Genomic DNA, 22,545 nt, shown 5'->3' with positions numbered 1-22,545 from the left:
AATAGAAAAACTGCCAAGTATTTCCCTTTGGCTCTTAGAGGATAAACATTTCTTTTCTTGTCATATTCACAAAACCACATTTTCTCCCTGTGCACACTTAAGTTCACACATGTAGTTTATAACAAGAGCAAATCTGTGAGGGCAACAATGTAAGGATAACATTTCCAAGAACAGTACAGTCTAGCATGCTTATACAAATTCTTTAGAACTCTTTGAAACTGCAACAACAGATTAATTTACAAATTATTTTATAGTTTATATAGTTGCAATCTTGTTCACCAATAACATAGCCAGTGTCAGATATTGACAGATCTTCACCTACCAGTTTATTTGTGCCCGGAGCTAATCATGAATAAGAGCTCAACTGCAGGTCTGGAAGGCAGGATGGGTACTGGGGTTGCGACCACTGGCAGGTGAGCACCAAGGACAGGCCCAAATAGGCAGTCCAATACTTCAAGTTTTGGCCTTCAGTCAGAGTCAGCTACACTGCAATAACATCGCCAATTTCCAATTCAAAGTAAACTGCAGAGTCAGGTCACCAGTGATTCTTTTTATGGCACTCGTTTTAACTGAGGAAAACTGGCACATTTTATGAATGGGAACAGAAAGTGATGGGTGGAGAGGGGGCGGAGGGAGAGAAGGAATTGAGAAAAGTGGGAGAGAAGGTCCCAGCTATCCCAGGAATCTCGTGTTTAAGCTCTATTGCATGCTATCTGTTAAGTGTAAAATAACCTGTCCTGATGACGCCAATAAGTTGATTGTAGTGAGAAGCATCCATCCTCTACTCGATTCTTCACTTTGATTAATTTCCAAAAACTGGACAATGGCACGACTAGCTGCCTCTGTTGACAGAAGGAAATTATAAGTAGACATAACTAATCATTGTGCTAATAACTAGAAATGCCACGGAACGTGTTCCTGCTGTCATAAAATAGTGCACGTTTCATTATTTGATAGTAATAGACATTGAAAAATAAAAGTTGGTACTCAATGCCACGGAACATCACAAATACATATTCTATGAATGAACAAACTTCCCCAAGAGTTTTACAATGGAAAAGTGAGACAAATAGCTACCCTATACAAATTTATCGAAACTGAATACGACACCTATCAGCATCAAGATTCAGTTAACATTCAGGAAAATCATGAGAAACAGAAAAAAGAATAGCCAAGTTGATTAAGAAGTTTAAAAGTGCCTATACGAAAGCAGTAGCAAGCAACACTAAACTGATCTTTGAAACACTTCAGAAACAAAGTGCAAGTAAGCATTTGGGAAAGCCTGTACAATTTCCAAGAAAAAAAATCTTCAAAGCAAGAAAAACACGTGGTAAAATGTTAAGTGAGCACACTCCAGCCATCTTTATGAAGGAAGGGAATAGTGTAGGCTGCATTAAAAACACTTCATATATGAGAAGGTAAAAATGGAAAGGATTTAAAGAATATTACTGAATACATCTTTGGTCACTAAAGGCAAAGTGTTCTGCTGCTGTAGCCCATTCACCTCAAGGTTCGACATGGTGTTCAGAGATGCTCTTCTGTACAGCACTGCTGTAATGCATGGTTATCTGAGTTTTTGTTAACTTCCTGTCAGTTTAAACCAGTCTGGCCATTCGGCCACCCTCATTAACAAGGTGCTTTCGTCCACAGAACAGCTGCTCACTGAATTCATGTTATTTCTTACACCATTCTCCATAAACTTAGAAGCTATTGTGCATGAAAATCACCAGATGAGCAGTTTCTGAGATACTCAAGACACCCTTTCTGGCACTAATCACTCCACGGTCAAAGTCACTTAAATCACATTTTTTCCCATTTTGATTTTTGGTTTGAACTGAACCTCTTGACCATATCTGCATACTTTTATGCACCAAGTCACTGCCATATGATTGGCTGGTTAGATATTGGCATTAACGAGGTATACAGGTATACCTAAAAAAGTGGCCGCTGAGTCGAACTTGTGTAAATGGACCTTAAAAGGCATTTAGCAAAGTACCACATTGGCTTTATAAGATGTCAAAAGCACAGAAATAAAATGAAAGTGAAAGAATTGTTATGACTTACTGACAAAGAACAATGGATGGTGGTCAATGGACAATTTTCAGACAAGGCAGTGGATAACATCAATCAATTTTAAGTCTTCATTTTTCATTATTTCTTTTAATTGAATATTTTATCCTGCATATCTTACATTTTGGTATGCAGAAAACAGCAGCAACTTGACACAACAATCATCAATTTAAATTACATAAATATCTTCAGCTTTTGTGAAACAAGACAACAAAATTTCAAACAGAAATAATTGATACAGTAGCCATCCATAATTCATTCTTTCTGGCACACGGGCTTATCAAATCTAGGTCTAGAAATTAAAGAGCTGCAATTTTTTTAAGCAGGACCCAATTAAATGGATTTCAACCTAGTGTCAATCTTATCAAAAGTAATTCATGGGGAATTATTAAAATATGGTTATAGATAGGTAGAAAGAAGGAATTTTTTAAGTGAAGTAGGATAAGAATCTTGAGTATCTACTGACCTGGAGCAAGGCTTCAATATTGGTGAAGATTTGCATGCAATGGCATATCAAGCAGCACTAGTTAAAGACAGCAATGACAAAAATAGAAGAAATGGACAAATTTGAATGGCAAGTACATTGACGAGTTGTGTGAGCCCATCAAACTCGAAGTCAAGAACTAGGGCTCCAAATTTTCAAACCTGAAGTTATAATGAAAGTCTCTATTTCATTATATAATATAGTAAGATTAATAAATTGTAAATTATAAATAGAACAATCAAAGGACAAACTCAGGATTCAGCAGAGATAAGGATGAGAAGAGTTGAAAGGTTGACATTAAAATATGATAGTTCCTGACTGAATTACTTTTGTATCTATGTGTGTGTATGTATGTATAATATTTTTTATATATATATCATTATAGGCAGAGGTTGATAGATTCTTGATTAGTCCGGGCATGAAGGGATATGAGGAGAAGGCAGAAGATTGAGGCTGAGAAGGAAATGGATCAGCCACGATGAAAAGGTGGAGAAGACACGATGGGCCAAATGACCTACTTCTGCTCCTATATCTTATGGTCTTATCGTTTGTTCTCTGTTCAGCTCCAAACACTACAAGACTTTCAAATGGTAGCTTTCAACTAAACCCATGTATCGCTTACCTGTAGATTTGTTTGAGGCTCTTCTTCTGATTTCTGTCACCATCAAGCGCGACACCTGGGCAGCAAATTGCAACAGATCTGAAAATTTCTCAGTCATAGTGCTGGAGGGAGCATTTCCAAATACCTGAAAGAGGGGTGGGGGAAGGAAAGTGCAAATTTCACCAATGTAAGATAAAGCCTATATTTTATGGACAGTGGCAAAATACTTCTAATCTTAAAAGCCTGCTCCAATACATTTGGTGTTCCCTGTAGCAAGGATTATATCTTTCAGGATTTTGATAATTCTCAAGAACAGGTATAGGGATCTCTAACACCCCTCAAAAGTTATGCCATCAATTAGGCTGAAGTCAAAAAATTCTCAGATATAACATTCAGGGAATAACAAGCACAAACTGCGAACAGCTTTCTGAATAAAAATGACAACCTATTGTCCTGGGTCACAGAATTTTTACATACATAGCCTCAACAATCCAGATTTGTTCCTAAATATCCTAATAATAATCCTAATAAGTTCCTAATAAGGTATGACCAACACACTGATCCCCAAAGCTGATGCTGGAGATGTTTACTGAACAGCACATACAATGATAAAGCAGGAAACTACTGACAGCAATTTGTAGATCCCATGTTTAACTGAACATGTACAATTTCTGGAAGTTGTTGCATATTCCCGTAATACAATGGCAAAAGCTGTTGAATGTTCCACAAGAAAATAAATAGGAAAAGTAGCAGACCATCTGGTCCATCGAGCCTGATTTGCTATTCATAAGATCATGACTGATTTGGTTAACCCTTAACTTCCCTACCACGCAAAAAATCTGTGTCTCATATGGTAGTTGTCCATCATATCCAGCGATGACAGAAGACCTGTGAGGGAGAGTTTTTAAAGTGAAAAGGCCATTGCAATTGTACTAATCTCTCGGCCTCAGAAGTTCAAGTCCAGTGGTACGAACAAGCGTCACAAACTGGGTCTTCCTTTGCACTGGAGACTATAATATCTTCTGTGCCCAGTCATACCCTTTGCTATCCACAGAGCACTGCAGCAGCGCCTTCCTGGCCATTGGATCTTACTGAAGATCTCATTCACCCAGTCCGCTGGAGCAGATTTTGCATGCTAGAACAGGCATGTCCCTATCTCACCGGGGTATGAGGTCCCGTTTAGCCAGCCTGTCGAAGTGAATTTGTTAAGATTCCCTCTTATCTTTTTGAATTCCATCAAGTACAGACCCAGACAACACAATCTCTTCTCAGAGGCTTACCACCCCTTATCTCCAGAATCAAGCCATAAACCTCTTCTACACTGCCTCCAAAGCCAGTACATCTTTTCTCAAGTAAGGAAACCAGAAATTTATGCAGTACTCTAGGTAAGACCTCACCAGTATCCTGCACAGTTGCAGCATAACATCCCTGCTCCAAAATTCAGACCCTCGAGCAATGAAGGCATGATTCCATTCGCCTTCTTGATAGCCTTTTGTAAACGCAAAGCAAACTTTTGCAATTCAAACATCAGCACTCCAAATCCCTCTGCACAACAGCATGCTACAATCTTTCACTGTATCAATCATAATCTGATTATCTATTTTCATTCCAAAGTGGATGACATTCCAATTATAATAATAGTAAAAATTGAATAGAGGAAAAGTCCAATAATTCACTTTTCAATTGTTTTGAAAAACAGTTCAGCATCTGGCTCTCTGAACCCCATTTCCGATACTTTTTCTCCCCCCCCCACACATTGGTGTCCCCAATTCCAATACTTCCCTTAAATGCAAGTCCTCCATGGATCCACTTCTCATATTTGCTTTAAAATTATAATGGCCCCATTTGCAGGTTTCTCATCAAACTCAACATGCCACCATTTCTCATACTTACACTAACTGGGATCTCCATTTCCCACCCTCCCTTTCAACTCACTGTGTGCCCATTTTCCACACTCCCTTTCAACTCACTGTGTGCCCATTACCCACACTCCCTTTCAACTCAGTGTGCCCATTTCCCACACTCCCTTTCAACTCACTGTGTACCCATTACCCACACTGCCTTTCAACTCACTGTGTGCCCATTACCCACACTCCCTTTCAACTCAGTGTGCCCATTTCCCACACTCCCTTTCAACTCACTGTGTACCCATTACCCACACTGCCTTTCAACTCATTGGATGCCCATTTCCCACACTCCCTTTCAACTGACTGTGTGCAAATTATCCACACTCACTGTGTGCCCATTACCCACACTCCCTTTCAACTCAGTGTGCCCATTTCCCACACTCCCTTTCAACTTACTGTGTACCCATTACCCACACTCCCTTTCAACTCATTGGATGCCCATTTCCCACACTCCCTTTCAACTGACTGTGTGCAAATTATCCACACTCACTGTGTGCCCATTTCCCACACTACCTTTCAACTCACTGAATGCCCATTTCCCGCTCTCCCTTTCAACTCACTAGATGCCCACTTCCCACACACCCTTTCACTCACTGTGTGCCCATTTCCCACACTCCCTTTCAACTCACTGTGTGCCCACTTCCCACATGCCCTTTCAACTCACTGTGTGCCCATTTTCCACACTCCCTTTCAACTTACTGTGTGCCCATTTCCCACACTCCCTTTCAACTCACTGGATGCCCATTTCCCACACTCCCTTTCAACTCACTGGACGCCCATTTCCCACACTCCCTTTCAACTCACTGGATGCCCATTTCCCACACTCCCTTTCAACTCAAAGGATCCCCATTTCCCTCATCCCCTTAAAACACACAAGGCCCTGGTGAGCCCACACCCCCCTTTTAAAATTACTAGGACCACAGTTCCCAATGCCCTTTTAAACTCATCTAAACCTGATCCCTGTGCAACTTATAAACTCAAGTAGACCTTATTCCTACAGAATTTATAAAATTACCGTAAGATATAGCAGCAGAATTAGGCCATTTAGCCCATCAATTCCACTCCACCATTTCACCATGACCGATTGATTTTTTTTTTCTCAGCCCCAATCTCCTGACTTCTCCCCACATCCCTTCATGCCCTATCCAATCAAGAAACTATCAGCTTCTGCCTTAAATATACATAAAGACTGCCACAGCTGCCTGAGGCAAACAAGTCCACAGATTCCCCACTCTCTGGCTAAAGAAATTCCTCCTCATCTCCATTCAAAAAGGATGACCCTCTATTCTGAGGCTGTATCCTCTGGTCTTAAAGCTCTCTACATGCACTCTATCAAGGCATTTCACCATCAATAGGTTTCAATGAGGTCACCCCTCATTCTTCTGAATTCTAGTGAATACAGGGCCAGAACCATCAAATGGTCCTCATATGACAGGTCATTCAATCCCAGAATCATCTTCATGAATCTCCTTTGAATCCTCTCCAGTTTCAGCACATCCTTTCTAAGATAAGGGACCGAATCCTGCTCATAAGGCTCTAAAGGAGCCTCACCTGTAGTTTATAAAGTTTCAACATTACCTCCTTGCTTTTATATTCTAGTCCTCTTGAAATGATTGCTAAAATCACATTTGTCTTCCACACCACAGATTCAATCTGAAAAATTAACCTTTAGGGAATCCTGCACAAGGACTCTGAAGATCCATTGCACCTCAGTTTTTCATATTTTCTCTCCATTTCGAAAACGGTCAACCCTTCTACCAGTGCATGACAATACACTTCCCAACACTGTATTCCATCTGCCATTTCATTGCCCATTCTCCTAACCTGTCTATACCCTTCTGTAGCCTCTCTACTTCCTCAAAACTACCTGCACCTCCAACTATCTTCGTATTGTCCACAAACTGTGGAACAAAATCATCAATTCCATCATCCAGGTCATTGACATATAACATAAAAAGTATCAGTCCCAACCAGACCTCTGTGGAATACCACTAGTCACTGGCAGCCAGTCAGAAAAGGCTCCCTTTATTCCCACCCTTTGCTTCCTGCCAATCAGCCACTGCTTTATCCATGCTAGAACCTTTCCTGTAATACCATGGGCTCGTGGCTTTTTATGCAGCTTCAAGTGTGGCACTATGTCAAAGGCCTTCTAAAATCCAAATGCACAACATAAACTGCTTTTCCATTGTCTATCCTGCTTGCTATTTCTTTAAAGAATTCCAACAGGTTTGTCAAACAAGACTGTCCCTTGAGGAAACCATGTTGACTATGGCCTATTTTATCATGTGCCTCCAAGTACCCTGAGACATCAACCTTAATAATCAACGCCAACATCTTCGCAACCACTGAGGTCAGACTAACAGGCCTACAGGTTCCTTGCTTCTGCCTCTCTTCCTTCTTGAAGAGTGGAGTGACAATTGCAATTTTCCAGTCTTGTGGAACCATTCAAGAATCTAGTAATTCTTGAAAGATCATTGCTAATGTCTCCACAATCTCTTCAGCCATGTCTTTTAGAACTCTGGGGTGTACACCATCTAGTCCAGGTGACTTATCTATCTTCAGACCCTTCAGTTTCCCAAGAACCTTCTCTTTAGTTACAATAACTTCACACACTTCATGCCCCCTGACCTCTGGAACTTCCACCATACTGCTAGTGTCTTCCATAGTGAAGACTGATACAAAACACTTATTTAGTTTGTCCGCCATTTCCTTGACCCCCATTACTCCCTCCCCAGCATCATTTTCCAGCGATTCAATGTCCACTCTCACCTCTCGTTTACACTTTATGTATCTGAAGAAACTTTTGGTATCCTCTTTAATATTATGGCTAGTTTACTTTCGTATTCCATTTTTACCTTCTTAATGACTTTTTTAGTTGCCTTCTGTTGGTATCTGAAAGCTTCCTAATCCTCAAACTTCCCATTAATTTTTGCGCTATTATATGCTCTCTCTTTGACTTTTATGTTGGCTTTGACTTCTCTTGTTAGCTACTGCTGTGTCATCTTTTTTTTAGAATACTTTTTCTTCTTTAGGATGTATATATACAATGCCTTCTGAGTTGCTTCCAAAAGATTCCAGCCAGTGCTGCTCTGCTGTCATCCCTGCCTGTTTACTTTTCCAATCAACTCAGGTCAATTCCTCTCTCATTCTTCTGTAATTCTCTTTACTCCACTGTAATACTAAATCACCTGACTTTAGCTTCTCCTTCTCAAATTCCAGGGTGAATTCGACTATATTATGATCACTTGCCCCTAAGGGTTCTTTTACTTTAAGTTCTCTAATCAATTCTGGTTCATTACACAACAGGCAATCCAGAACAGCCGATTCTCTAGTGGATTCAACCACAAGCTGCTCTAAAAAGATATCTCGTAAGCACTCTAGAAATTCCTCCTCCTCCTGTAATCCAGCAGCAACCTGATTTTCTCAATCTACCAGTATATTGAAGTCCCCCATGACTATTGCAACATTACCTTTTGGCATGCATTTTCCATCTCCTGTTGTAATTTGTAGGCCACATCCTTACTACTGTTGGTGGGGTGAGGGGGGTCTGTATACAACTTTCACCAGGGTCTTTTTACCCTTGCAGTTCCTTAGTTCTATCCACAATAGTTCAACACCTTCAAACCCTATCCCTGTCACCTCTTTATAATAATTTGATTTTATTTTTTGACCAACAGAGCAACACTGCCCCCTCTGCCTTCCTGCCTGTCCTTTCAATACAATGTGTATCCTTGGACATTAAGTTCATCTACCTTATTCCATATACTGCATGCAATTAGATAGAACAAGTACCTCAGTCCTGTATTCACCCTTCGACTTTGTCCGCACTTTACGATGCAACTCATCCTGTTGACTGCAATGTTGCCCTATCAACAGCCTCTCCTCACTACACCTTCCCTCTGTTTATAAACCAGCTACCTCATCTTCAGCACTATAATGTGCCTTTCCTACAATATTTCTTGTATTGAAATATAGGCAGCTCAGGACACTAATCACTCCATGCTCAATCTTTTGATACCTATCTTTGTCTAAGGTCTTACAACATCTGCCTCCACAATCTCTCCACCAATTGTTCTGGCACTCTGGTTCCCTCCTCCCTGCAACTCTAGTTTAAACCCCACCATGCAACATTAACAAGTCTTCCTGGTCAGATTATTAGACCCCCTCCAGTTCAGGTGCAAACCGTCCCTTCTGTACAGGTCCCACAAAAATCTTATGCCCTCTCCTACACCAACACCTTAGCCACATATTAAACTGTATAATCTTCTTAGTTCTAGGTTCACTAGCATGTGGCATGGGTAGATCACAACCCTGGAGGGTCCTGCCCTTTAAGTTAGCATGTAACTCCCTGAACTCCCTATACAGAACCCTGTCACTCACCCTACTCATGTCATTGGTACCTCCATGGACCACGACTTCTGGCTGTTCACCCTCCCACTTAAGAATGCTGAGGACTTGATCTGAGATATCCCGAACCCTGGCACCCCAGAGGCAACATACCATCTGGAAATCTCCTTCTCGCCCACAGAACCTTCTGTTCATTCCGTTAAGTAATGAATTCCCTATTATGACAGCATGCCTCTTCTCCCCTCTCTTCCCTCCTGAGTCTCAGAGGCAGACTCAGCACCAGAGACCCGACCACTGTGACTCTCTACTGTTAGGTCACCGCTCCCCCAACTCCCCCCCACCCAATCAGTATCCAAAGTGTTGAGGAATATAGCCACAGGGGTACTCTGCACTGGTCCCTTATCACCTTTCCCATTCCCGAATGTTACCCAGTTATCTGTGTCCTGCACCTTGGGTGTAACTACCTCTCTATATGTCCTATCTATCACTCCTTCAGCCTCCTGAATGATCCAGAGTTAATTCAGTTCCAGCTCCAACTCCACAACGCGATTTGTTAGAAGTCATAGCTGAATGAACCTCTCCAGAAGTCGTAAGAAACACTGGATGTTTCCCTGCATTCCCACATTCCACAAGAGGAGCATTTCGCTATCCTGCTTGTCATCCCTACTGTCCCTTGCTAAGCAGATATAAAGAGAATGAAAAAACATGAGCTTTGCTTTTCTTTGACTGAAGCCTCGAAGAGCTAAAGCCTCAAGATCACTCCGTCGACGGCCGCTGCACTTACCCGCTTTCCTTTACTTTGCTCTTGCTAATCAATCCCAGATTCCGATTGTTCGCTGGTCAAAGCCTATTACGCTGCCACTGCCTTTTATCCTCAGTCAATGGACCTGATTGAAGTCCCCTCCTCTCCCAACTTCCAATATCTGGACTGGCCACTGTCAAAGCTCTATTAATTTATTACCTACAAACCCCATTTCCAGAAAAGTTGGGATATTTTCCAAAATGCAATAAAAACAAAAATCTGTGATATGTTAATTCACGTGAACCTTTATTTAACTGACAAAAGTACAAAGAAAAGATTTTCAATAGTCTTACTGACTAACTTAATTGCATTTTGTAAACATACATAAATTTAGAATTTGATGGCTGCAACACACTCAACTAAAGTTGGGACAGAGGCATGTTTACCATTGTGTTACATCACCTTTCCTTTTAATAACACTTTTTAATTGTTTTGGAACTGAGGATACTAATTGAAGTAGATTTGCAATTGGAAATTTTGTCCATTCTTGCTTGATATAAGACTTCAGCTGCTCAACAGTCCGTGGTCTCCGTTGTCTGATTCTCCTCTTCATGATGTGCCATACATTTTCAATAGGAGATAGATCTGGACTGGCAGCAGGCCAGTCAAGCATAAGCACTCTGTGTCTACAACGCCACGCTGTTGTAGCCCGTGCAGAATGTGGTCTGGCATTGTCCTGCTGAAATAAGCATGGACGTCCCGGGAAGAGACGTCGCCTTGATGGCAACATATGTCTCTCTAAAATCCTAATGTACGCCTGAGTCAATGGTACCTTCACATACATGAAACTCACCCATGTCGTGGGCACTGATGCACCCCCAAACCATCACAGATGCTGGCTTTTGCACCTTTCGCTGATAACAATCTGGATGGTCGTTTTCATCTTTGGCACGGAGAACTCGATGCCCGTTTTTTCCGAAAACTGGCTGAAATGTGGACTCATCTGACCACAGCACACAGTTCCACAGTCTTTCGGTCCATCTGAGATGAGCTCGGGCCCAGAGAACTCGCCGGCGTTTCTGCATAGAGTTGATGTATGGCTTCCTCTTTGCGTAATATAGTTTCAAGTTGCATTTCTGGATGCAGCGACAGACTGTGTTGAGTGACAATGGCTTTCCGAAGTACTCCCGAGCCCAGGTGGCTATAATTGTCTCAGTAGTATGACGGTTTCTTAGGCAGCGCCGCCTGAGGGCTCGAAGATCACGCGCATTCAACAGTGGTTTCCAACCTTGCCCTTTACGCACTGAGATGTCTCTGAATTCTCTGAATCTTTTCACAATATTATGTACTATAGATGTTGAAAGACCTAAATTCTCTGCAAACTTGCGTTGAGAAATGTTCCTTTTGAACTAACAATTCTCTCATGAATGTTGGCACAAAGGGGTGAGCCACGACCCACCCTTGCTTGCAAAGACTGAGCCTTTGATGGCCACTACTTTTATACCCAGTCATGATACCTCACCTGCTACCAATTAGCCTGCTCAACGCGGAGTCTTCCAAACTGGTGTTACTTGAATATTCTGTGCACCTTTCAATCTTATTTTAACTCTGTCCCAACTTTTGTTGAGTGTGTTGCAGCCATCAAATTCTAAATTTGTGTATGTTTACAAAATACAATCAAGTTGGTCAGTAAAACTATTGAAAATCTTTTCTTCGTACTTTTGTCAGTTAAATAAAGGGTCACATGAATTAACATATCACAGATTTTTGTTTTTATTGCATTTTGGAAGATATCCCATTTCTGGAAATGGGGTTTGTAGTTTGATTTTACATTCCTTATAAACTCAGCAGTTTTCAAATCCTATGCACTCTTTGAATTGTGATTGTGGAGAACAGAAAAGGACTGACAGATCTAAGTCTGGAACTAACATGCAACTAGAATGTCAAGATGGCTGTTCCTTGCAGAGTGCTGATGTTCTGTAAAACAGTTGTCTGGTCTATGCTTGGCTTCTTCTATATTCTCATATTCACCTGTCGTCTCAGCCTTTTCTATTTGCCATGGTGAACACAAATGCAAACAAGAATAGTACCTCACATTTTACTTAGGAAGCCTTCAGCAAAATTGTATGAACACTGAAATTTCCAATTTCAGGTAACCTACTTTAACTCCCACTTGTTACTTATAAAACTCCCACTTGTTACTTATAAAACTCACCCTCCCTCATCTGATTGCATCAGCTCAACAGTGGATTCTTATGTACCTACTGTATCTACCTATGCTTCTTATTCAAACGTTCCAACCATTGCTACTGCCTCCCCGAACTGCCTTAATCTGCCTATTATTCCTCCCTAACTGGTTCCAACTATTACCTCCACCCTCTGTATCTATCCTTCACCTTCTCCCTCTCCACCCACCTGATTCCATCTGCCTGCTATTTTCACAAACATGAGAAGATCAACAGATGCTTGAGATCCAAAGCAAAACACACAAAGTGCAGAGTTCCTCCAACATTTTATGTGTTGCTTTTGTTCATTTTTATATTACCACCTATAGTCTAGTAGCCTCTTGCTCAATACTCTCTCCAACCCCACCCATCTGCCAATCGTCCTATCTTCCACCTACCATCTACCAGCTTCCAGTATACTCTCCCTCTCATTCCTATATGTCGCCCATCTTCCCTCTACAATCTCAGTCCTAGGTGCGGAGTTTCCACTCAAAACATCACCTTTTTGTTAACCTCCATAGACATTGCTTGACCTACTGAGTTATTCCAGCAGTTTAGTTTTTTCTCCAGGCTCCAACATTTGCAGTCACACGTATGCAATTTAAGTACGTACTTTCCCATAAGTCTATGTGTGTTTTTAAGTGAATCATACATCCTATTCTTCCCCATGAATTAAGATCAAACAATCTTTCCGCTAGCTCAATTTAAAACTACAAAAGAAGTTCACACACAGGGATTTGCTTAAACTCAACAGTGGATTCTTTAACAAGCATTGCAATAAACATAAATTTCGCCAGGATAGAAAATAATATTTGCTGGCTAAAGTCATAAACACCTGGTGTTTATCTCAGAACTCTTTACTGAATCAACGTTTAAGTTTATATTGTTTATGCTCAGATGCAGGATCTAAATTTAAAGTACTAAATCTGCAAACAATTCTAAACTAGGAACAACAGTTGTATCAAAGGCAGTTAAGAAATTACTAGCTGTGATGGCCATAATGCAGATTGGCAATGGAAATGCAACATAAATTTCAAAGATTCAAGATTCAAAAAACTTTATTATCATTCTAACCATACATCAGCTCTGCAGGGCAGAATGAGACAGCGTTTCTCAGGGGCAGTGGAATCATAACATAACAAATGCAACACTAAATAATAAACATAACAATAAATAGTAAAACACAACAGCCACATGTCAGTTAAAATCAGCTATAAGTGTCCAGTGCAAGTTAAAAGTGTCCAAAGCAGAGTCAGGTGGAGCTATTTAGCAGTCTGACTGCCTGTGGGAGGAAGCTCTTTAGTAGCCTTGTGGTTTTAGTTTTGATGTTCCTGTATTGTTTGCCTGATGGCAAAAGAACAAACAGTTCATGGAGAGGGTGTGAGGGGTCTTTAATGATGTACCATGTCTTCTGGTGGCATCGACTCTGAAAGAGGTCTTGGACAGAAAGTAGGGAGACCCCAACAAACCTAATAAATAAAACGTATTAAATATCAAGTTTAGCACCATCAATTCTATAGTCATGTCCCTCAGGGACTGTTCCCCCACCCCACCAAATCGTAATCATATGTGCTATTTGTGTTATGTGCCGTTGGTAATGGTTTTGTACCTTGGCCCCAAGTGACTGCTATTTCATTTGGCTACATTCAACTATGGTTGAATGAAGAACATGAATCAACCAAACACTAAGTACAAAGCCAAAGCTGTAGAGAAGGGGTTCCCAACTGTTTTTATGCCATTAACTAGGGGGTCTGTGGACTCCAGGTTCAGAACCCCTGCTGTAGAGTGTTAGCGAGAGGAGGTTCTGATTATACTGTGTTATTCTCAGATGCATCACAACCACTCTGGCCCCCAGCTCTGTCTGCCAACACTTAGTTTAAAAATAATGTTCTGACAACAAATAATTGTATTGAAAGCAGAAGCTAAGAAGAATAATGGAGTTTAGACCTCCTATCTTGGCAAATAAAAATCCTCTAAAAGGATCATTAACATGGGATGAAGTAAATATCTTTAATTCTATCATTCTATTAGTCCATTATGATCTGGGCTGTCAACATACAGCAAAATCATGGAATAATGACATTAAAGATACAACTACACAATTTATCTCAAATGTTTCCACTATATTAAAATAGTTTAATTGTATTTTTCTTTCCAAAATCATTGAGAAATTTCTTTTGGATTAAGGTGAAAATATTGACCTATGGCAAGGAAATCTAATAGCCTTGGTCATTACTCTCTTTAATGAGTCAACTTATGGCTGGGGAAGTGATGAACCCCTCGTTAGGCTGTTTAAGGAAACTTATTTTTTATTCTTTATTACTTCTCTTCTAATATTTGTATATCTGTGCACTTGTAATACTATGATGACAGTATAGTTTTATTTGGGATCAATAAAATATCTATCTCATTCAGAACCCACTGTGTACATATTGGCCTCTCAATTTGGACCTTCTGAGGATCCCAGGTACTCAAATTTTATTGACTCTGCCTCTCGTCACTTCTCCCATCAAGCTCTGAAGGCAACTATCTCCGCTATGAGGAGGTATTTGGTGTCCCTATCCCAGACCCTTCCACACCTTCAGGACACTTTGTTCGCCGTCTGCAATGGTCCTAACGGTTATTTCATCCTCCGTCAGATCCATGCCTGCAATCACCGTTTTTTTGATTTTGTCATGTTAGGCAAAGATTGCAAGATCTTACATCTGCAGACCCCAGAGCCTGCTGGCCCTGACGCTAGCAGGCATGAACTTCAGATTGCAGCCCCTGCCATTGATCGCGCCGGCTCCAGCACCCCAGGGCATATTCAAAACCCGGACTCCAGTAATGACCATGGACACCTTCAAAGCGATTGCACAACCACCAACTGCGACTCCAGCCTTGAACTCCAGGCCAGGTCTTTATGTGCTGCTATTGTGACTCCAGTCTCCTCTTCCCCCACCACCACTCTGCAACCCTGTCTCCCTCAGATCCCACCGTCAGCTCCTGGGCCCTCAGAGGCTCCATCTTCCTCTCACCTCAACCCTCCCCTCTCCACTGATACCCCCAGCCTTCCTGCTCTGACTCAGCTCTCATCTGTGCCGAGTCTTTACCATCCCATCCGACCTTCAACTGTCTGAGGCAGAACGCTCTGTCCTCAGTAAGGGCCTCACGTTTGTCCCCCTTCGCCCACACCTCAGCGAGTTCCGTGTTCGCCATGATGCGGAACTCTTCTTCCGCTGTCTCCGTCTCCGAGCCTACTTCTTCAGCAAGGACTCTTCCACCCCCACCGATGACCCCTTATTCTCCTCCTCTTCATGGACACCCCGCTCTGGTCTTCTGCCTGCTCTGGATCTCTTTATTGCTAACTGCCGATGGGACATCAACCGTCTCGACTTCAACGCACCTTGTTCCCATTCCAACCTTACTCCTTCCGAACGCTCTGCTCTCCACTCCCTCCACACTAATCCTAACCTTACTATTAAACCCGCCAATAAGGGGGGTGCTGTTGTAGTCTGGCGCACTGACCTCTACTTTGCCGAGGCACAGCGACAACTCGCGGATACCTCCTCTTATTTACCCCTCGATCGTGACCCCACTAAGGAGCACCAGGCCATTGTCTCCCACACCATCACCGACTTTATCCGCTCAGGGGATCTCCCATCCACTGCTACCAACCTTATAGTTCCCACACCTCGCACTTCCCGTTTCTACCTCCTACCCAAGATCCACAAACCTGCCTGTCCTGGCAGACCTATCGTCTCAGCTTGCTCCTGCCCCACCAAACTCATTTCTGCATACCTCGACACGGTTTTATCCCCCCTTGTTCAATCCCTTCCTACCTATGTTAGTGACACTTCTCACGCTCTAAAACTTTTCGATGATTTCAAGTTCCCTAGCCCCCACCGCTTTATTTTCACCATGGATGTCCAGTCCCTTTATACTTCCATCCCCCATCAGAAAGGTCTCAAAGCTCTCTGCTTCTTTTTGGATTCCAGACCTAATCAGTTCCCCTCTACCACCACTTTGCTCCGTCAAGTGGATTAGTCCTTACTCTTAACAATTTCTCCTTTGGCTCCTCCCACTTCCTCCAAACTAAAGGTGTAGCTATGGGCACCCGTATGGGTCCTAGCTATGCCTGCCTTTTTGTCGGCTTTGTGGAACAATCTATGTTCCAAACCTATTCTGGTATCTGTACCCCACGTTTCCTTCGCTACATCGACGACTGCATTGGCACTGCATCCTGCATGCATGCTGAGCTCGTTGACTTCATTAACTTTGCCTCCAACTTTCACCCTGCCCTCAAGTTTACCTGGTCCATTTCCGACACCTCCCTCCCCTTTCTAGATCTTTCTGTCTCTATCTCTGGAGACAGCTTATCTACTGATGTCTGCTAAAGCCTACTGACTCTCACAGCTATCTGGACTATTGGACTATTCCTCTTCTCACCCTGTCTCTTGCAAAAATGCCACCCCCTTCTCGCAATTCCTCCGTCTCCGCCGCATCTGCTCTCAGAATGAGGCTTTTCATTCCAGAACGAGGGAGATGTCCTCCTTTTTTAAAGAAAGGGAGTTCCCTTCCTCCACCATCAACTCTGCTCTCAAACGCATCTCCCCCATTTCACGCACATCTGCTCTCACTCCATCCTCCCGCCACCCCACTAGGAATAGGTTCCCCTGGTCCTCACCTACCACCCCACCAGCCTCTGGGTCCAACATATTATCCTCCGTAACTTCCGCAACCTCCAACTGGATCCCACCACTAAGCACATCTTTCCCTCCGCCCCCCCCACTTTCTGCAGGGATCGCTCCCTACGTGACTCCTTGTCCATTCGTCCCCCCCCACATCCCTCCCCACCGATCTCCCTCCTGGCACTTACACATGCCCTTACACTTCCTCACTCACCACCATTCAGGGCCCCAGACAGTCCTTCCAGGTGAGGCAACACTTCACCTGTGAGTTGGCTGGGGTGATATACTGCGTCCGGTGCTCCCGATGTGGCCTTTTATATATTGGCGAGACCCAACGCAGACTGGGAGATCATTTTGCTGAACACCTACGCTCTGTCCGCCAGAGAAGGCAGGAACTCCCAGTGGCCACACATTTTAATTCCACATCCCATTCCCATTCTGATATGTCTATCCACAGCCTCCTCTACTGTCAAGATGAAGCCACACTCAGGTTGGAGGAACAACACCTTATATTCCGTCTGGGTAGCTTCCAACCTGATGGCATGAATATTGACTTCTCTAACTTCTGCTAATGCCCCACCTCCTCCTCGTACCTCATCCGTTATTTATTTATATACACACATTCTTTCTCTCTCCTTTTTCTCCCTCTGTCCCTCTGACTACACACCTTGCCCATCCTCTGGGTTTTCCCCCCTCCCCATTTTCCTTCTCCCTGGGCCTCCTATCCCATGATCCTCTCATATCCTTTCTGCCAATCACCTGTCCAGCTCTTGGCTCCATCCCTCCCCCTCCTGTCTTCTCCTATCATTTCAGATCTCCCCCTCCCGCTCCCACTTTCAAATCTCTTACTAGCTCTTCCTTCAGTCAGTCCTGACGAAGGGTCTCGGCCCGAAACGTCGACTGTACCTCTTCCTAGAGATGTTGCCTGGCCTGCTGCGTTCACCAGCAACTTTGATGTGTGTTGCATGTACATATTGGCTCTCATTTTGATCGTACAACTGGTTGATGCTCCTGCTTGAGGTGGTCAGACATCACTTGACCATCTGCAAACTTCAGTATTATAGATAAAATTTTCATTCTTCTAACTTTGAGCGTCCTCAAAGACAAATCTCAGAGTTGTATTCTGCATACATACTTCAATAATAAAATGAACCTTTGACCCCTTCATAGTCTCATTCTCACTCTGACCTGTGTTCATTGTCTCTAATACTGTTGCACTGAAACTCCAGGATAGTATCCTCTCTTTCAATTAGGCACATCACAATCTTTTGAATTTCAATACAGGTTTCCCCCGCTATCTGGAGGTACAGCATTCGTAAGCCGAAATGTCGTAAAGCGAAGAAGCAATTACCATTTATATGGGAAAATCTTGTGAGCGTTCGCAGACCCAAAAATAACCTACCAAATCATGCCAAATAACACATAAAACCTAAAATAACAGTAATAAATAGTAAAAGCAGGAATGATATGATAAATGCACAGCCTATATAAAGTAGAAATACTTTTCCACAATTATTACTGAACTGTTCTCCATAGCAAAAATCTCATGCAAGCGCCGTCGGCAGAAAATCTCACGCAAGTGCTGTTGGCAAGAACACGCTCCCTAGTAACCTTTAAGCTATGAAGCTGCCAAATCATACCAAATAACACGTAAAAATACACAACCAATATAAACTAGAAATAATGTATGTACAGTGTAGTATCACTTACGGGAATTGGGAAGATAGCTTGCCGAGCACACTGATGATGGTGTGTTAGACTGAGTCGTCGCAGGTTGGGTGGTGCAGTGGCCCCCCCCCACCCTCCAGGCCCGCTGAGTGATACATTGCCACGAAGCATGCAAGAATGTAGCGGTAGCCGGGAGGTACACAGCACATCTTTAAGAAAAAATAAACAAGCTAATTAATTAGGTGCCACCCGACACGTAATTGTTGGCCCAGAGCAGTGCCGACTTCCGATTGCGTCACCTCTGAACTGGGCTTACAACTACATGTCGGTGGCACCTAATTAATTAGCATGTTTATTTCAGCTTTTTCCTTAAAGATGTGCTGTGTGCCTCCCGGCTACCGTTGCATTCTCCGCGAATCGATATCTGTCCGTGGCCTGGGGGCTGGGGTGGTAGGACACTGGGGTGTCATCTCATCGTCTGTTTCCATTACAGCAGGCAGCTCATCTTCTTCTATCTCTGCCCGCCTCAATGTCAAAGGTCGAGGTTCGTCGTCTGCTGTGGAAGGCTGGCTTGACTGCTGAGCCTCGCGCATTTTTCTATCACACAGTTCTTTAATAAGGACTCAAACCATCCTGAAAATATCTCCTAAACCGACGTACCCTTTCAAAATTAAAGTCGTACTTTATCATTACTCATTCGGTTTTGAATGTTATCCTTTTTTCTTCCAATTGCATCAGCTCTTCATCTGTCAGTTCTTGGTGATGGCATGCCAAAACCTCTTCAACATCATCTTTGTCAGCTTCCACAAGCCAAACTCATGTTGTCCTTACTTCGCTCACCACGATCAAAATGCTTATTTATGTCTAGTTTTACCGTAAGTGTAACACCCTTACGAGTTCTTTCAGGCTTTTCCGATACCATAGAACTCATCTTGCAAACGGCTGCTCACAGGCACGTGTTAAAGCAAAGCAGCTCCGAACCCGGGGGACAGCAGCTGCTCGGGGCGCGTGCTGCCTTTTATTGCGCGCTGGATTTTTTTTTCGTAACAGTGAAAACACCTTCTGAAAGCGAAAATATGGTACTAATGTAGGTCTTTCGTAACAGTGAGGTTTCGTAAACCGAACGTTCGAAAAGCGAGGGACACCTGGATTATGTTCAACAGTGATCTCTTATTTAGACTATCCCATTATTTTGCATCCTATTATGCTATTCCTAGCCTATTTTTTCCTGTTGCTCTACTATCACACATCTTCCTTTTGGTGCAACACACACAAAATGCTGGAGGAACACAACAGGTCAGACAGCATCTATGGAAGGGCCAAGACCCTTCTTCAGGACTGATCGGCGGGGTGGGGGGGGGATGGGAACAAAAAGGTGGGGGGGGTGGGAAGGAGGCTAGCTGGAAGTTGATAAGTGAAGCCAAGTGAGTGGGAAAGGTCAAGGACTGGAGAAAATTAAATGATAGGAAAGGAGAGTGGATCATAGGATAAAGCAAAGGAGGAGTGGACCCAGGGGAAACAGGCATGTGAGAAGAAGTAAGAGACCAGAGTGGGAAATAGGAGGAAGGGGAGGGGGAGGGAAATACTTGTTTTGAACCAGAAGGAGAAATCGATATTCATACCATCAGGTTAGAGGCTACCCAGACAGAATATAAGGTGTTGCTCCTCCACCCTAAGGGTGGCTTCAGCGTGGCACAAGAGGTGATGGACCATCATGTCAGAACAGGAATGGGAATTGGAATTAAAATGTTTGGCCACCAGGAAGTTCTGTTTTTGGCAGATGGAGCAGAAGTGCTCAACGAAGCAGTCTCCAAATTTGGTTCCCTCTTTTCCCTTCCACCCACCACAAAAAAACAGCAAATGAGAACCCTCCATGTATTTTATTGATCTAATTAATGGCCAACTAAACAAGAGTTAAAATTAAGTAATCAGGTGTTTTTCCTCCTGTGTAAACAGGGATAATCTAAAAATTAAGCAGCCCAATCCTTGTTCAGAATTCACTGCCACCCAACTACAATTATTTCCCTTTGTCTCTCATAGACACCATACACAATATTGCTGCTGATACCATGTTTATGTTTCTCTGTTCTATAATCCTGTATCTTATTTTGATAAGTTTTCTCTGAAAGATCATTTGAAAGATCAGTCACTTTTGGATCAATTATTGTCATTGCAATCTGCCTTGAATAGGAATTCATCATAAATTATGGATACAAATTCGCTTGCTGGTAGGAATTATGAGTGTGATAGTAGACAGTTGTTTATCAGATTGGAGGCCTGTGACCAGCAGTGGCACAGGATCGGTGCTGGATCTAATGTTGTTTGTTATTGATATTAATAATCTGAATGAAAATGCAGCTGTCATATTAATAAGCTTGCAAATCATGGTAAAATATTGGTACAGTGGACAGTGAAGAAAGTGGTTTAAAATTAGAAACACAAGATATTCTGCAGATGCTGGAAATCCAGATTAATACACACAAAATGCTGGAGGAATTTGGAAAGGCAGACAGAATCTATGTAAAGGAATAACGAGTTAATGTTTTGGGGTGAGATCCCAACAGGATCTAGAACAACTGGGAAGTGGGCCAAGAAATGACTGATGACATTTTGCACGAACAGTTAGGAGCTTAAGAATGGACTCAGGAGAGCTACACAGGGAGATCAGAATGAGGGGGCACACAGCTGTACAAGAATTAGGACATCATGTTGCCATTGTACAAGTCATTAGGTCACTTCTGGTCATTGACCTTTAGGATCAATGTCATTAAACTGGAAAGGGTACAAAAAAGACTCGCGCATGCATTAGGGGCTGTAGAGGCTTTGAGTTGTGAGGGACAGACTGGATAGACTGGGGCTTTCTTTGCCTCAAGTATCAGAAGTTAAGGGGTGATTTCATAAAATCATGGAGAGGCGGAGGTAGTGCCCAGAGAAGTCAAAAACTGAGGAGCATACATTTAACATGAGAAGAGAAAATTATAAGGGGTCTGAAAGGCCAATTTTTCACAAAGTGGGTGCCAGATATGTGGAACGGGATGCCATTTGAGGTGGTAGAGATAGGTACAATTACAACATTTAAAAGTCAGTCCAATAGGTGAACTCAAGTAGGCAATTTGATCAGTAAGCAACACTACAACACGCTGGAGGAACTCAGCAGGTCGGGCAGCATCAGTGGAAACGATGACTCGACATTTCGGGCCGGAACCCTTCGTCAGGACTCCGCTCCGTCCGCCACAATGGACAGGATCTCCCGGTAGCCACCCTCTTCAACTCTGCTTCCCATTCCCATTCAGATATGTCCATACATGGCCTCCTCTACTGCCATGATGAAGCTAAACTCAAGTTGGAGGAGCAACACCTCATATACCGTCTAGGTAGTCTCCAGCCCCTTGGTATGAACATAGGATTCTCCAACTTCTGGTAATTCCCTCCCCCTCCCTTCCTCTATCCCTATTTCACTCTGTCCCCTCCCCCAGCTGCCTATCACCTCCCTCATGGTTCCGCCTCCTTCTACTACCCATTGTTTTCCTGCCGATCACCTCCCTGCTTCCCCTCCCCCACCCCTTTGTCTTTCAAATTACTGGTTTTTCAACTGAACCTACCAGCCTTCTCCTTCCAACCCTCCGCCACCTTCTTTATAGGGCCTCTGCCCCTTCCTTCTCCAGTCCTGACGAAGGGTTCTGGCCCGAAACGTCGACTCATCGTTTCCACTGATGCTGCCCGACCTGCTGAGTTCCTCCAGCGTGTTGAGTGTTGCTTTGATCCCAGCATTGCAGATTATTTTGTGTTTTTGATCAGCAAGCACTAGTCAGATTGAAAGGCCTGTTTCCA

At 43.0% G+C, this 22,545-nt stretch overlaps 1 protein-coding gene across 4 annotated transcripts in view; it reads right to left on the bottom strand.

The window, feature by feature from the left end:
- Window positions 1–22,545, bottom strand: part of wdfy3 (WD repeat and FYVE domain containing 3) — a 369,321-nt gene that overhangs the window by 202,712 nt on the left and 144,064 nt on the right. For all 4 annotated transcript variants that reach the window (XM_063043525.1, XM_063043526.1, XM_063043527.1 and 1 more), the window contains exons 3-4: window positions 3,177–3,300; window positions 733–842 (exon numbers count right to left, since the gene is read on the bottom strand). In XM_063043525.1, coding sequence (XP_062899595.1) covers window positions 733–842; window positions 3,177–3,300 — 234 coding nt within the window. The remainder of the gene's footprint in view (window positions 1–732; window positions 843–3,176; window positions 3,301–22,545) is intronic.

The sequence above is a fragment of the Mobula hypostoma genome, chromosome 3, assembly GCF_963921235.1.
Source record: "Mobula hypostoma chromosome 3, sMobHyp1.1, whole genome shotgun sequence".
In the NCBI taxonomy this organism is placed as follows: Eukaryota; Metazoa; Chordata; class Chondrichthyes; order Myliobatiformes; family Myliobatidae; genus Mobula; species Mobula hypostoma.
Note: the sequence above shows the minus strand (reverse complement) of the source record. Positions and strands in the feature narration are given on the sequence as shown.